This window comes from Silene latifolia, chromosome 5, assembly GCF_048544455.1.
Source record: "Silene latifolia isolate original U9 population chromosome 5, ASM4854445v1, whole genome shotgun sequence".
NCBI lineage: Eukaryota > Viridiplantae > Streptophyta > Magnoliopsida > Caryophyllales > Caryophyllaceae > Silene > Silene latifolia.
Genome location: NC_133530.1, coordinates 33,856,771 through 33,873,147, shown reverse-complemented (window position 1 = coordinate 33,873,147; position 16,377 = coordinate 33,856,771). Strand labels below are relative to the sequence as shown.

Here is a 16,377-nt window from a genome sequence, read left to right as displayed (position 1 = left end):
ACACTTTTAGGTTGCTTTAAGGTGAAATCACATCCAAAATCAAATAGATAAGGTAAATATATGCCGAACTCGACACGACTTGTCTCCCGTTGACGATCTATCATGGACTGCAACCGTCATTGACTAGACACAACAAGAACTGATATAATCCGACCTGCTTTACACTTTTACCCCAATCCATAACCGACCAGAGTGATCTGATTGCCACATCTAATTAAACTCGATTAAAGTTGCCCTACCCTACCTATACCAAATTTGCTCCCGAACCGATGACATGAACCCAACCTGACTAGACACCGGCCCGGAACCGACTGTCAAGTCTACCTACGACCCAACCCAGTCTATCTAGGCTTTGGCCTTGATAATTTCCCGAACTTTTAAAACTCTACCAAAACTAGTCGTAGTCGGTATTGTAATTAGTAGGCAGAATAGCAACAAGGCGGAGCCGCGAAGAATAGCAACTACCAACTTCTTCACACCACCACTGACCGACGACGCTAGCGTTTCACAGCCGCCTTATACAAGTAATTCTCTTTAATTCTTCTCCTTTTCTCCGTTTTACTTGTTGACAGGGGCGCATTTGCGGGGGAAAAGTGAGGGCGCGTGTCCTCACGTGAAAAAAAAAAAAAAAAAAAAAAAACTGAAAATCTGAAAAAAAAGAGGAGAGGCGCTATAGAATACTGAATACCACGTAAAGATATTCTATTCTATACAAAATAAAACAAAACCAATATCCAAAATACGACCACCTTACCGCCGCCCACCTCCGGCCTTCCACCTTACCGTCGGCTTACTCCTCACCTCCGGCCTTAATCCTGCCGTAGTGGCGCCCTGGGTAGTGGGTAAGTAATTTTTTTTCGCCCAAATTCGATTCTTGAGCATTTGATTGATTGAATATTTGGTTCATTAATTTGTTAATCTATTTCTCTATTTGTGTAATTGTAGATTTGGGTTAGTTTAGATTGAATGATTGGTTAATTATCTCATTTTTCTCAAACCCTAAATCAATCACTCACTTAGCAATTAATTTCGATTCGTAGGATACTTGTTTGAGTTCAATTTATGTATATTGGGTAATTATAGAGGCGTTTGGCCCCGCCTTCTTTAGTGCCATCAGGTAGGTTTTGTAGTAATTGATTCTCTTCATATCATGCCTTCCTTGTGAAAGTCGCACATTTCCTGCATCACTCATGCCTGCATTTTGGTTTCACATACATCAATGTTTAAGTATTTCCATCTTTTGGGTAAAATGAACCAAGGGTGTTGAGTCCTCCGGACAGCAGAGGTAGGGTAGGGGAGGGCTAACAGAGGCGCTTGGCCCCGCTGAATAATAGACTGTGGGATTTCCGTAAAGCTCTTTTACATAAGTAATAGCCTTGTATAAACCCCATAGTACCTCATTTAGCCAATAAGAGTTTGCCTGCCAATTCAACAAGAAACGAATACAGAAGAAAACCAAGGATAAGCATGTAATTTTAGTACTGTGGGTTATTGATTGATGTATAATTACAAGTAATGAGATGGAAGTGTGAGTATCATAGAGGCGAATCCAGCATTCCAGTCATTTTGGTAGCCGGGCGTCTTAGACTTGCTTCCCAAAGGTGGATTGAAGATATAGTAAGATGTGGGTTGGTGTTTCGCCTCTTAATTGCATTAGTTTTGCTTGGTGTTTCGCCTCTTAGTTGCATTTATTTTGTTGTCGTTTATTTATTATCTAAGATTAATGTGAATGATATGGCTGTGTTCAAGTTTTGACCGTTCTTGTCCGCTACAACTTTACAATTCTACGCTCATGTGAGGTACATTCTATCGCCGAAAATGGATATGCCCTCTAGAATAATGGACTTAAGTTTGTTGGTATTTGGTTTAGAGTTTTTGGTATATATGTATTGACAATGTTAGAATTTTAATGTATAAATGTTGTCCGCAATTTTTTTTTTCTTAGTGTGCCACCCCTTTAGTCAAATCCTGGATCCGCCCCTGCTTGTTGAACTACAAAATTAGGGCTTTTTCTGAAATAAGGAGACTGTGTTTAACCATTTCAGAGCATACTACTAATTGAAGCAAATAATGGTGCCGTCAATTGGGTCTTCTGAAACTATGTCTACTGATACTGAAGTTGAAGCCTTTCGTCGATTATATCCGCTTGAATTTTACGAACGCCATTTTGATAAATCCATTAGGCCTGATGCCCGCCCTCTTCGCCACTCTAGAGATACCACTGTCGCCTTTGGTGCTGTTTCTTCTGCTAATGGTTCCGCTCTCGTTAAAATCGGTTCCACTGTAAGTCATTATTCTTATTTCAGTGACGGAACCAGGATTTACAGTTACGGGGCAAAAACATTTTCTTGTCTGGGGTCACTGTCCGGCTAGCCCTCCCTAGTTCCGCCACTGTCTGATTATACTTTGTTCCTCACCACATTGGATTTATATTTAGGTGGCAAAAACATTTCCTTTTTTACTTGGGGCCACTGCCCGGCTAGACCCCTAGTTCCGCCACTGACTGATTACCTGATTATACTTTGTTACTTACCACATTGGATTTTCTACTTTTCTAATTATATTTTCTTGGGGGTATTCATTGTGGTTATATGTAGACAATGTTGGCGGCGATAAAGATGGAGATTATGACTCCTTCAGTGGAGGCACCAGATGAGGGGAACATAGGTGAGAGTCCTTAGTCACAAGTTTTGTTCTGTGGCGAGTTCTGAATTTGCATCGGTGTAATAATTCCGTTCTTTGTTTGCAGCAATTGAGTTTCATATGCCTCCTATTTGTTCTCCCATTGTTAGACCTGGCAGGCCGGCTGAGGCTGCTCCAGTTATATCTAAGCAGTTAGCTGACACCATTTTGAGGCATGTCTACCCTTGCTAATTGTTGCTTGCTATTGTTATTTTTATCTTTCGGCTTGCTAACGTCCAAAATTTGGGATTTATAGCGATGTTGCTTTATCAACCACTTAGAAATATATTGTAAGTCGTGACTAATTAGCATAACTGGGTCAGTTATCCCGGTTCTTCATATATGATACTCTATCTTGGAAGAAATATACTCTCTTCACTCTTCGGAGGTCATGCTTCAAAGCATGCTTGTTAATATATAGAACTGGTTTTTCAATAGGATTTAATTAATGATTAAAGGAAGGATATTTAAATTTTAAACTTAAGGCCTTCGCAATTTGGATATAGGGATTTGGTGTATTAGTGTATTGCAGCCAGGCTAGTTAATGACTCTTCAAATTGATGCGTAGAGTAGATACGTACATATGATGCACTATCTTAAGGGGAGGTGGGGAGCAATCCATCTATTCATTACATATCGTGTGCATATATGAATATCTGATCTTATTATTGGACGATCTTATTATTGGACGATATGTTCATACAGGACAGTATTCTATGGTGCTCAATAAGATTGTTTTTGCGCAATTTGCTTTGTTTTCTGTATGAGTTGTTCCCTCATTTATTGTTTTTTATGACATTCTTGAGATGCCTTTTTCATTCATAATTGTGTATTATATTTTGAGACACTTTCTGTTTGTGGTCCATAGTGCTGGGATGATAGATCTGAAAGAGCTGTGTTTGGTCAGTGGAAAAGCTGCTTGGATGGCCTATCTGGTAACTATGCTTTCTGATATTGTCCTGCATTGTCTGACAATTTATTTGACAAGCATGTGTGTTATTTAGGGAAGAAAAATGAAAATTATAAACATGTTAACTTTCTAATTTAAGTATCTTGTTTAAAATTATTGTTACTTTTTTGCTTATGCAGGATATATGCTGTTTGGATGCCGACGGTGGTCTTTTTGACGCTGCATTACTTTCAGCGGCTGCTGCTTTTTCTCACTGTAAGTTGCTCAGCAACCCTCTATCTGCAGTGTATTATGTATCTGTATTACCTTGGGTGTTTTTTTCTTCTTTTCTATTCATTTTTCACGGTTGTTTCTTTGTTTGTCCATTTTCTAACACTTCTTTGAAAAATTTGGCAAGGGCTTTTAAAATCTTAAAATATATAGGGATTTGTTTAGTCAAATCTTTGAATAGTGAATTAAAATTTTTAGAGAAACGAGGTTTAACACTGTCGAAAATCACACTAGATGCTTAATAAACTATCTATTTTTCTCTTCTTTTGGCATGCATGTATCTCTTTCTCTCTCTGTTTGTATGTTAGACACGGTGTTAAATTAAGGCCGCACTCCGCATAACGACCGAGTTATCAAAAATTCGAAAGTTGCCATGACCATATTTTAAAGGGGTATTGTCGGCATTTATGGTGCAACCACCGAGATCAGGCCATGAGAACCAATTGCGAGATCAGAATTGAGATTTTATACCATTGGTGTGAGAAGTGTCATATAGGGAAGGACAGGTAGGGATCACATATCCTTAAGTATAATTTTGATAATGGGTATGACCCTAAAAGTGAAGTGTCGAAGTAGCAGTCATTGCAACCCCCTAATTAACTCTCTTTTGTCATAATCAAACGGGGAGAGAGTGAGGGATAACATAGTCTTGTTTGATGATCGTGAATTTTCAAAGGTTATATTGCTATGGGCTAGTTGGAAAAGCTTGATCCATTGTGGTCTTATTTGTCAGAGGAATTAATTTTGTTCTATTTCTCTTGTTGGAGGATGAATATATAGTGCATTACCTAATATTCGCCTGTTTTCTGATAGCTGGAGAAGTATTGTGTCAGCAAATCATCTTCTGATAGCATTAGTCGTCCAAAAAATGAGTGTTGTATATGCTTTATACTACATTATATGTGCCTAGGGAGGATTGATTTATGGAATGAGGTCATTAGGACCGCAGGGCTTGCATCTATGATCGATCAACAATGCAGGACAACAGCTATCTTTGACATGTGAAAAAAGAGCTGGTTGTTTAGGGCTAGCTCTGGTGTCTCAGTTTTGAGGGGTGGAAGGTTATATTTCAAGTTGACGATATTGATAATGTTTCTTGTTAGCCACATTACAATTCTTTCAAGGCAGCGTTCAACGTCTTTGTTGTCTCTGATTCCTAGAACGCTATCTCTGCTTTAAAATTCAAGATATTTGTCTTCAATGTTTTTTTTGTAATATTCTACTTGTTCAATCACTTAAAATTTTAGTGTGATTTACATCTTTGTTGTGGAGCATTCTTGAACTGCAGTGCAAATTCCAGTTGTTTCTTTAAACGAAGAAGGGAGAGTGTTTATTGTGTCAGAGGAAGAGGCAGGCAAGTCAAAGAAAGAAGTTGTGAACAAAGAGAAAAGAAAACTGAATCTAAAAAGCATTCCCTTGTCACTCACGTGTATTCTACATAAGAATTACATAATACCAGACCCCACAGCTGAGGAGGAGTCTATCATTGAAACTTCAGTAACAGTGGTTATGGATTCATCTGATCAGCTCGTTTCTCTGTACAAGCCTGGCGGACAAATTCTAGGCTTCTCAAAAGCAATTCAGGTGAGTTTTGTTTCTTCACTGCCAAGTTATTTTTTACTCGCCTAAAAATGTGTCCAGTATAGGATACTGGACACTATCCAGTATTCCCCTCTTTTTTTCAGGAGTACATTTGAGCAAGGAGTATTCGATGTGACATAACGTGGCTAGGGAATGTTTTTTCAAATTTGATAGGATTGTGGTCGAAACCATGAATTTAAGCTACGGAGTAATTGGAATTTTTTTCAAAGCGATTGTGGGTTGGATATTTTAGAATGTGATTGCTTACGGATGGTATGATGAAAACTGCAGGAATGTGTAGAGCTAACCAGGCAGAGAGTGAAGGAACTGCTGCGGATCTTAGAGGAAGCCGTGTCTGATATGGAGGTTGACTAGAATTCCAAGTGTAGTAGTCACTTTTCAAGGATGTAATACCCTCTAATCTGCACGGCTATGTCTTAAAACTCAATTGGGTGGTTTTGCCTTGATTCTTAAAACTCAATTGGGATAGTATACGAAGTATGGAATATTACTTTAGATATATTCAAGACGATCTTGTATTTTATCTTATGTTTATTTTGGGTTTTTATACGTGGTACTTTTTCGTTTTTTAAACCTATATATGATACCCCTAACAAAGGGAAGAATTTTGTTAATGGTGGGCTAATTTAAAAGCAAGACTGTCGTAATCCATGTTATCGAGTCCATGTCATTGCCACATTATTGTCATGTCAAGTCGGAGGCGGAGCCACATAAGCACTTAACAAAGCAAAGTGACAGAATTATTACTATGGGTCACGGTTGAACATTACCAACACGAGTAGAGTTTCGGGGTACTACTAATGTTTTAAAAACGAAGGGGTACCACGTAAAAAATGAAAAACAAAGAGATGGTATGTAGAAAAACTGCTTACTTTTATTTTGTTTGAACTGAAACGCCAACTTTTTTGGACAAAATTAAAGGCTATTGTCATGTAGCCTCCGATGATGTGGTTGGGGGGGTTCATGAAGTGAAAGAAGTTGCTGCGATAAGGTCAAGTTTGTCTGTACCCTAGATTCACTTGACCAATCACCACGAGTTGTATGGCCCATAACAAAGATATATGGTCCCTCCTACAACCCAACAATCTACCATTAGCAAGCTTACAAGCTAATCAATACCAACACCTAACTCTCTTCAGGACAGCGGACAGGGTTGACATTCCTCGATGCCATCTGAAGGGGATTCACGGATAGCATTCAGCTGTTGACAGACTTGTATTCTCAGGTCGAACACAAATTTACATGTATTTTCAAGAATGCTATGAAAGAATAAACACATTTCTACAGTTTTCTTTGCCATTTTGAGTTTCTGAATAATAAATGGGACAAATCTACAAAAACAACCAAACCCCTTGAGGACAGGAATTACAAAGAAGCGCAAAAGAAGCTTCGTATGACTGTCACAACTCACAATACTTGCATAGGATCCTCTAATTGCTGTCCCGTGTATGATGCTGTTTCTAAACTGGTAAAACAGATCGTCCACTCTTTCTATCCTTGCCTATTTAAACCAACTCCATAAGAAGAGGGTCGCCTGCAGCCATTACTCTAATGAGCTTGATGAATTCTTCTTCACTTGACACGCTCCACGGGTGAATTGCAGGCAGCTGAGCAGAATAGAAGGTTGTATTGGCAGGTGGTGCTTCTTTCTTATACAACATGGTGTTCAAAACTGGGTCAAAATTCTGAGGCGTATCCATCGCTAGAAAGAACATGGGTGTTGCAATTTTGTGATGTATTTCCAAATCACCAACTAAACCCACTAGCTCTACATAGTCCTCCACATATCTTCTGGGCACAAAAAACACCTCCGAGCTGCAAACAATGATATGACCCTTGTTGGCGGCTTCCTTGTAGTTTACTTGCAGGTGAGCTGGCATTGTGTTCACTACTTTCTTAACCATTTTTGATTGTTTGACAAACCAATCGTCACTGTTCGTGGACACAGGCGTCCACGACTCTGAGACCTATATACCACCAATCTTGTTAGATATAGACGATAGAGGGAGATATAGTATTAACAGACATAACAGTGGAATAACTCAATATCATGGTAGAATATATTTGGTGCGCGCTAAAATTTACCAGTGTCATATTACCTTGTTAGTGATCCAAAGTTTAGTCATGTCAGCTTGTAGAAGATTCCAGTAATTAAGGACGGTATTATCTTGGAGAAAGAGAAATCCATCAGCACTTGTGTATCTGCTCATTATCCTAGGAAGCTGCCTGTAATCACATTAATATAGCAGTCGACGAATTAGTCAGTATCACTAATTCAGAGCTGCTTCTATCAGTTGCCAGCCAGTTTGCCAACTGTATTGGACAAACCGTAAGCAGAAGCTTGCTACTACAGGCAATATCATGAAATAAAACACAAAAAAAATTAATTGCAAGGACGATAACTATTCCTAGGTGTTTGATAATGGTCTTGTTGCCGCGTTTAGCAAACGTAGGCATTGTTATTTTTCTTCTTCATCTTGAGGTTTGTTACTTGCTTGAAATACTTCCCAATTTCCTAAAACATGACCTCGAATCCTACTTAACTGAAATGACTGGATATTACCAAATTGGGGTGATTTTAAAATGTGTATATAATAAGCTGATAAAAACGACTTCCGTTTTTGATAGCATGCACCTATAAGCTAGAGGTATTTTACAACCCTGATCCTACAATGATCACTATCTAAATAAGTGCGATTATAAAATCCATGGTTTTGCCAAAAACAAACAGGATATTGTTTGACATGAGAGAGCAAATATGATTGCTTAAAGCGTCGCCCCAAAAAAGAGGATCTTCAGCAGTTTAAGCTGCTAACATCCCATAAAAGACAAAGACGTCCTTAATATGAACAAGGGATCCCATTCAGACAATGGGAGAAGTAATACCAGATTACCAGGAAGCTAACTACTCCGTAGTTAATTTCAGGGATGTGGAAATAACACGCAATGAAGGAAAAATGCAAGAGAGCTCAGTATTAGGTCTCTTTGAGTAGCTAACCCTTTTTGCTTGCTAAATGCTAACTAAGTTATATTCATGCTATATCATGGGTGAAAGGCACCCCGACCACGCACGTCCTTATGATTGTCTATTTCGTCTATCATCATGTATTACTCTTACACTTCTTCCATTACTTACTCCTCAAAAATAGAAATATAATTGGAGCTACTGTAAGGCTTTTGCACTTAAATTAGGTGAGAGTTACTTTATCAGAGGCTAATAAGTCAGGAGCCTGACAATTCAAGCAACTTTGATCAATGTTATCACAGAGAACAATCCAGTTCGCAACATATGAATCTAAAATACAACTAACTAGGAGTGCTATGCAAGAGAGAGGAGTCGAGTATGACAGAGAAGATAGCTTACTTGTATGCATAATCCAACTGGCCTTGATCAACGACTAACTCTACGTTCTTTTGTGATGACAGAATGATAACTGTTTTAAAGATCCGGCCGTAAAGCAATCTCCATTCCAAGGCAGTGCGCTCGACAGGACCACTGCAAAACATAACCAGTACAACATTTCCAAAGGTCTTCCTCCAATGGATCAAGTTCCCTATTTCATAGTTGACACTACTCGTCTCTACAACCCCGAGATGAATAGATGGCAATTTTCGAGGAACAAACTCTTTTCGATCTCCATGACCAATCGTAGGTCGAAGCCTATCAAATTCCAAGGACATTAGTCTAGGCTGCTGATACCCAACAGCAAGCAAGTCCTGGAGCCAAGCTGCAGTAAACTTGACATCCTTATCAGTCCAAAATCTTTCCTCTGCCATAACATAACTCAGTTCCAATATCTTTTCAAACAGCTTATTCTTATGCGATCTCCATGAAACCAAAAACTTAATAAGACGACCCACGTTCACATGAAGATCTTTCTCTTCCGAAAAAGGATAAGCCTCAACTTTATCATGTCTATGAACTGTAGGAGGATAAACAACCACATACCCTCCAATCTCCCACAACAGCCTCTGTGCCCAATAACCTCTCAACACATCAGACGCCATCGTACTAACAGAAACAGGAAGCATCAAACCCCAAAAAGCCGAAGTATGAAACAATGTATTAAAAGAATTCACAGGCACCATCATACCCTGTGGCAGCGCAACCTTAGGCGCCTTCTCATCAAATCTGACATCATACGCTTCCAACCCGGCTTTCCTAGTAAAATAAAAAACCGAATCCACATCAGGAAGACCATTAGAGATCCCCTGCTGAATAAACTGTTTCCCACCAAACACCTCAGTATAAAACTCCTCATGACCAATCTCACCCACATTCTCTAAAGGCAACCCCCTTGGCCACACAGACCGCTGTCCGAAATGAATATACGGGTTAACAACAGTCCGATTCGGATTCTCATGACTATACTGCAATATAATCTCTTGCCTAGCCTTCTCCCCAATCAATTCCACATCAAAATGCTTACCCAACTCCCCATCAATCACATCACCTCTATTATCAGCATCAAATATCTTAGTACCACCATGTTGAATAGCAAACAAATACCCAACACTTTTCCTAACATAAGAATCAAAAGGTAAATAATCCAAAACCCGAAAACCTAAATTAGATTGCATCTCTAATGACAAAAAGATTGCACCTTTGAGGTACCAATCATTAGGGGTCCTAGAATTCCCTACTGCAAGCACCTGCCAACCCTTGATCTTAACCAAACCCTTTAAAGAATCGGTCGGATAACCCGAAACAGACACAATTATCCATTTATCAGTCCTAAAACTCGAATACGGAGTCGTTTTATCGGTAATGCGAGTAATAGAATTCCAATCAATTTTTGGGTAGTGGATTGCCTCAATTTGCTGAGTTTTGGACTCAAAACAAATAAAAGCAGCAGAATCACCAACATTTCTTAAAAAGAAAAGGGCAGCTACTGTACCAATCACTACTAAAATTGTGACAATTTTGTACAGATTATCAGATACCCATGTTGTGAAATCAAGACCATTTGATTCAGAAAAACGATTTGGAGGGTAATTTGATGAATTTCTCACCTGGGGTTTGGTTGATTTTGGTGGGTATGATGATGGATCTTGAACCAACATTTCAGCAAGTTAAATTTTACAAAATAAAATTGAAAATAAGTTGACTGTTTTTAGAGTGTGAAGAAATTGAGAAATAGTATAAGAAGTTGCCGACAATATAGAACTTGGAAAACAAGACTGCATCAGTGTGACAGACAACTGACAAAGAAGGGAAAAAAAGTAGAGTGAATAGTTGGGTTTGGTGGGTAGAAGAGCTGTCGTGTTCTATGGTAGTTTGAAGAATGCTTTCTCTTTATTTTTGGTTTCTGTGATCTGCAGAAAATAATAATAATATTGTTATATAGTAATCATGTGTGATGGATGAATGGTTGATGGAGAATTGTAGATTAATGGTTGATTGATGCTGTAGACTGATTTACAGTTGGTGGACTGACGTTTTTATTATTATTATTACTGAGTTAATTCTGAGTGTTAAATGCTCATTTTGTACAGATTTGTAAAATTGAGTTGGATCTACTATTGGAATATCTCTAGTCAAGTTGTTGATCATGGACTCTATCAAAATAAATACACTACCAAGTACCAATAAGTAGTTTTGGATTATGTGAGATTCTTGTATGGCATTGTAGATACCCGGTATCTGCGGGTTTTCGAACCCGATCGTGATAGGAGTAAAATATGTATTTGATACTGTTGCGTAGAGCCGATAATTCATTGGACGGTTTTTCACGAAACTCGGGAAATGTTTTCAATGACTAAGATGTTTACTGCATGTCGCAAGCGTCGAAATGACACTAACTAGAGTCAAAACCGACCCAGGCCGAGAACCGACTCCAAAATCTAAAACCCGAGTCAAGAATGCTAAACATCCTCAAAAATACCACTACAATGTTGACATCATCCCAAAATACCCTCAAGAACCCAAGTCAAGAATGCAAAATATCCTCAAAAACACCACTAGAATGCAAAAGATCCCCAAAAACACTCTATTTAGATACCTCTACACCACATTACAGGGTGTGCGAGTAGAGTTACATTGAGTCGTGCTAGGCCGGCCCGCTTGCCAGCCCATCGTGCTTTTCCCCCAAAAATGGCCCGGCACAGGCATGGATATTGGGCTGGCCGTGCCGTGCCTTGCCTGACCCATTTACCCCAACCTCTGCCGCGGCCCGCTCCTGGCACGCCCAGTTTCGTGCTCGGGTCGTGCCTGCCCATGGACTAATCGTGCCTGACCCGTGGGCCAACCCAATAGCCTTAGTAATTTTTTTTCCTAAATACTTTTTTATATAAATAATGAATATTAAGGATTTAAATATATATTTATTAAATATTAATGTACTTTATGTCTTGATTAGTTGATTACTTGTATTTTTAATGAACTGGATTTAATTAAATAATTAAGAAACGATATTAAAAAAAAGGAATGTAATTAAATAATTAAGAAACGGGCCAAATCTCGGGTCGTGCCGTGCCAGTCCCGCCGTGCTTGGGTCGCGTCGTGCCTGGGCACGGGAATTCCCAAAAAACGCAACCGCGGCCCGCCTCCAACCCGCCTGTGCCGTGCTCGTGCCTTCAGTGCTGTTCATCTGTGCCGTGTCGTGCCCGTGCCGCCTGCCTTAGCCCGACCCGAATTGCCATCTGTATGTGCGACTATCTGCTCTTATCTTCTCCCTTTACATTCTAAACTCGACTTCCTAAGTCAAAATCTCGACACGTGAATTAGACCTAGTGATTTATTTTCACAAGCCTTACACATTTTGTTTGATATCGTCGACATGCATTAAACATACAACTTGTCCCACAATTTGACTCGTACACTTGTGTGGCCATAAGCCACCCGCACGTCAATCTGTGGACGTGCGGTATTCTGAAAGCCATGTTTAATGACGTAGAAATGCTTTCGACCGGATCGCTTTAGATCAGTCGGTTTCGTCTCGGATAAGGTCTCGAAACGATGCATGCACAGATGTTTGGAGTCGCCAGCAAGCAATTATGAGATGCCTGGAAACCGTTCGAATCCACTTTATACCTCGGTCAAACGAAGCACAAAGCAGTGCTTAACATAGGTTCTAAAGATAAGGACTCGTCTCCCTTTAGCATCCTACCGCTAGAATGACTCTCGTTGGCATGGATAAGGTCGTCTACTATCCAAAGGTTCTGAGTAAGGGGTGGGGGTACGTATTGGGAAGCTCTTTAATCGAACACCCAATCCCGCCCGCGTTAGCGACCTCTACTGATCAATCGTGGTTGTTAAAGTGCAAAACACTACAAAAAGAAATAAAACAGGCGACCGATTTTGGCGACTGAAGTCAGTCGCTTAGCGACTGACTTCAGTCGCTAAACACCAGCCGCAGACCTTGGTCGCTTTTTCTGATTTTAGCGACCAAAGTCAGTTGCTAAATTTAGCGACTGCAATTTCAGTCGCTAAATGAGGAAAATAGCGACTGAAATGGTAGTCGCCAATTTGGCGACCGACAGGGGGTAGTTGCCAAATTAGCGATTGACTTTCGGTCACTAATTGGCTTTTCAGTCGCTAATTTGGGTGACCCAACCAAAATAAGGGATGCTCTTTAGCGACTGATTTGTGGTCACAAAACTGCAAATCAGTCGCTAAAGCTACTGACTATTTTCGTGGCTTTTTTCGTTTTCATTGCTAGCCAAATATTTACAACCTACATACAAACCGAAATTCAACAACGCCATACATCCCAAACTTCAACACACACAACACCATACATTTCAAATTTTAACCCAACACCACACATTTGAAACATACATTTTCCAAAACTTCATTTCATATATTGAAAATGAAAGGTTTACAAGCTAACATATTCTAAAGTTCAAGTCTTACATGCTAAATTAAACTTACTTAACTATTGGGAAGCCAACACCGGCTCCACTCCCCCCATGTGGACCATGCGGATCCATAGGATCATAGTCGGGTCTAGGTCCGGGGTTACAACTTTGCCACCAAGTCTCAAACATTGCTATTTTTTCCTTCATTTGGAGGAGTTCTTCATCACGTTTTTTGTCACGTTCATCACGCTCTCTTATTTGAGTTTGAAATTGACTAATAACTCCCGGTTGATATGTGTTGCTGGGAATTGTTGAAATCGATCTCCTACGCGTGTTGTCATAGAAAGCCGGTGTTGAACTTCCGGTACCATACATGTTTCCTTTCTTGAAGCCTTTCACCAACTCAAACCATATGTCATTATCCTCCTTTTCTGGATTGGCGGCTTTTGTATGTTCAAATGCATCCTACAATATTAAACAAAACATTATAAGTTAATATGGTAACCAAAAAAAGACATTAAAAAAGAGTAAATTAACAAAAATTAAGTGTTACGGAAAACTTACATATAATTCCTTGTCTTTTAGCTTAGTCCAAATCCTTATCCCTTTGTGGTCAACCCTGGAAGATTAGACAATTCCATGTGAAATCCAATTGTAATAATTTGGCTTAAACCCGTTTATAATGAGATGTTCTTCTATTTTAATGTCAAGCAGGTATTTCAGGTTTTTGCATTTGGCACAAGGACACCTAAGTTTTTTGTCTACCAAGTCATATTCATCTTGTTGTTTAGCAAATTCAATAAACTCGCCAACACCCTTTATAAATCTAGCGGCAGGACGTCTTTTCTTATTGGAATTGTCTAATCTTCCTTCATACATCCATGAACGTTCCAATCTCTTCATTTTAATCTAAAGAAGAACCCACAATAATTTAAACAATTTTTAAAAATAACAATAATATTACATACAAAATTTTCACATTATACTCCACATTATACAATAAACATATGAAAACAATATATAAATATTGTCAATAAGTAATCCATCTTCGAATGGGGTCCTTATCACTCCAACCTAAACCCGTCAATGTACGTTTCAAGTCACTAGCAAACACACTTGTAATTTATTAATGAGGAAAAAATTCGGCAGCAATTCCTTTCAGTTCTCCAAATACACATCAATGTAGAATAAATAATTACTCCACATATACATGTATTCGGAGAATATTAAAGGGATCGCCACCAAACTCATTCCTCATTAATAAATCACAAGTACGTGTTTACTACCTAAATGACTTGAAATGTACAAAGACAGTCCCAAAATGGGGACTATATAAGAATTACTCCTAATGAGTAATTGTTGAACGGGTACTAAGTCAACATCAAATCAAACTAACAATAATTTAAAGTTTAAGATAAACAACACTTGGTACTAAATTAATTAAGTCAATTAATAGCACAATATCAACAACATAATAAAGGTTTCTATCCTAGAGTCCGTAGCATAATTTGAACTAAAATTAGTAAATTTAAAAGGTAACTGGTAAGAGGAGGTTACCTAATCAAGTAAAAGCAGAAATAAAAAGAAAAAGAGAAGCAACAGCTACGGCGACCGGTGGTGCTCAGCAGCGCGGTGACAACCCTGGAAGGAGAAAAGAAAAACAAAAAAAACAGGATTATTCAACCTCAATTCATCAATAACATGCATTATCAAACTAAATTTATCAAAATCAAGTTCTAAAGAAGGTTCCACTTAGCTAATAGCTAATTTCTCTTAATCCAAAAGACGGTTCCACTTAGCTAATTCCATTAATGTAAAAGACGGTTCCACTTAGCTTAATACTAATAATAATAAGACGGTTTCACTTAACTTAGTAATAATAATAATAATATTAAGACGGTTCCACTTAGCTTAATACTACTAATAAGACGGTTTCACTTAGCTACCCAACACCAAACACCACCCACGACCCACCACTACCACGGCCCATCCACGGCCCACCCACCGCCACCCATGGCCGACCAAACCCCCACCCATAACCCTAAACCTAAACACAAACCCCCTTAATCATTCCTTTTTAATTCAAACACAAATTAAACAAAAATCTAACTACAAATTAATCTAACCTACTAACTACAAATGAATCTAACAAACTAACCATAAATTAATCCATTTAACTACAAATTAATCTAACAAATTAAACCAATTAAACTGAAATTAAACAAAAAAAACTAACCTAATTAAATAGGAGTGGTGGAGGCAGTGAGGACGATGGCCACGGCTAGAATAGGTGGTAGTGTCGTCGTTCTTGGTGGTGTCGTCGTTCTTGTCGATCGCCTTTCCTTTTTTTTTTTTTGTGTTCGAAAGAGTAAAGCAGGAGAGAGGGAAAGAATGCTGCGAGATTTCTATAAAGCAATTTAGCGACCGACTTCAGTCGCTAAATCTGAAAGTCGGTCGCTAAATAAGATTCCTTTTTTAAAAAAAGCAGTCGCCAAATTAGCGACTGATTTCAGTCGCTAATTCTGATATCAGTCGCCAAGTTGGCGACTAAAAATCGATCGCTAAAAATCATCACTGTTTTAGTTTTTCTTGTAGTGAAAGTTGATAAGACGGGTAAAATGTATGAATGCGCATCCAAAGTTTAACCTAACATGCGACAATTCACTATTTTGGTTGTTTATGCAATTATCAAGAAATTGATATCGAGTTGGATTTAAATGTGGATCTGCATGCAAAGACGGAAATTAAACATCCATTTACCGAGTTATATTTACGGTGCTTACCACGATCCATTTGTTTGAAAAAGTGCTTGAAAATGATAAAGTATAAAATGTAAACATTGTCAATCTGATCCGTCACGCATTCGGATTAACCGTAATTGAGATTGTCCTAGACAAGTGCCAAAATAAAACAGAATAGTGTCAGGCAGTACCATTGGGGCGCGAACCATATGGCGATGCAAGGAGGCTTTCTCTGGTTTTAAAAAATGGAAACAGACAGCCTCTTGGGGCGCGAGCCATAGAGCGACCCAAGAGGCGTCTCCTGGTTGTTGAAAATGTTGTTAAAACCCGCTTTTGTTGAAAGGGTTGTTAAAACCGCTTTTGCTGAAAAGG

At 38.8% G+C, this 16,377-nt stretch overlaps 2 protein-coding genes across 3 annotated transcripts; one reads left to right on the top strand and one right to left on the bottom strand.

The window, feature by feature from the left end:
- The first annotated feature begins 1,986 nt into the window (after positions 1-1,986).
- Positions 1,987-6,005, top strand: LOC141657229 (uncharacterized). Its single transcript, XM_074464385.1, has 7 exons — positions 1,987-2,283; positions 2,598-2,667; positions 2,750-2,855; positions 3,551-3,617; positions 3,772-3,847; positions 5,151-5,446; positions 5,735-6,005. The coding sequence occupies exons 1-7, from the start codon at positions 2,071-2,073 to the stop codon at positions 5,816-5,818; spliced, it is 912 nt and encodes a 303-aa protein (XP_074320486.1). The 5' UTR covers positions 1,987-2,070; the 3' UTR covers positions 5,819-6,005.
- Positions 6,006-6,182: 177 nt separating this feature from the next.
- On the bottom strand, positions 6,183-11,028 carry LOC141657228 (putative glycosyltransferase STELLO2). 2 transcript variants are annotated; one of them, XR_012548692.1, is made up of 4 exons: positions 8,829-11,028; positions 7,564-7,690; positions 6,707-7,431; positions 6,183-6,258 (listed from the first exon to the last, which is right to left on the bottom strand). XR_012548692.1 is itself a non-coding variant. In XM_074464384.1 (3 exons), exons 1-3 carry the CDS (start codon positions 10,526-10,528, stop codon positions 6,970-6,972), a joined length of 2,289 nt encoding a protein of 762 aa, XP_074320485.1. In that variant the 5' UTR covers positions 10,529-11,028; the 3' UTR covers positions 6,658-6,969. The 2 variants fall into 2 exon arrangements, 1 of the variants encoding a protein (XP_074320485.1); XM_074464384.1 differs by lacking the exon at positions 6,183-6,258 and having other exon boundaries at positions 6,658-7,431.
- Between the last annotated feature and the right edge of the window lie 5,349 nt (positions 11,029-16,377).

Coding starts and splice junctions, on each gene's coding strand:
- LOC141657228 (XM_074464384.1), bottom strand. CDS start 10,528: ATGTTGGTTCAAGATCCATCATCATACCCACCAAAATCAACCAAACCC. Junction 7,691..8,828: donor CAGTTGGATTATGCATACAA/GTAAGCTATCTT, acceptor ATGTGATTACAG/GCAGCTTCCTAGGATAATGA. Junction 7,432..7,563: donor AACTTTGGATCACTAACAAG/GTAATATGACAC, acceptor GGTGGTATATAG/GTCTCAGAGTCGTGGACGCC.
- LOC141657229 (XM_074464385.1), top strand. CDS start 2,071: ATGGTGCCGTCAATTGGGTCTTCTGAAACTATGTCTACTGATACTGAA. Junction 2,856..3,550: donor TTAGCTGACACCATTTTGAG/GCATGTCTACCC, acceptor TGTGGTCCATAG/TGCTGGGATGATAGATCTGA. Junction 5,447..5,734: donor GCTTCTCAAAAGCAATTCAG/GTGAGTTTTGTT, acceptor TGAAAACTGCAG/GAATGTGTAGAGCTAACCAG.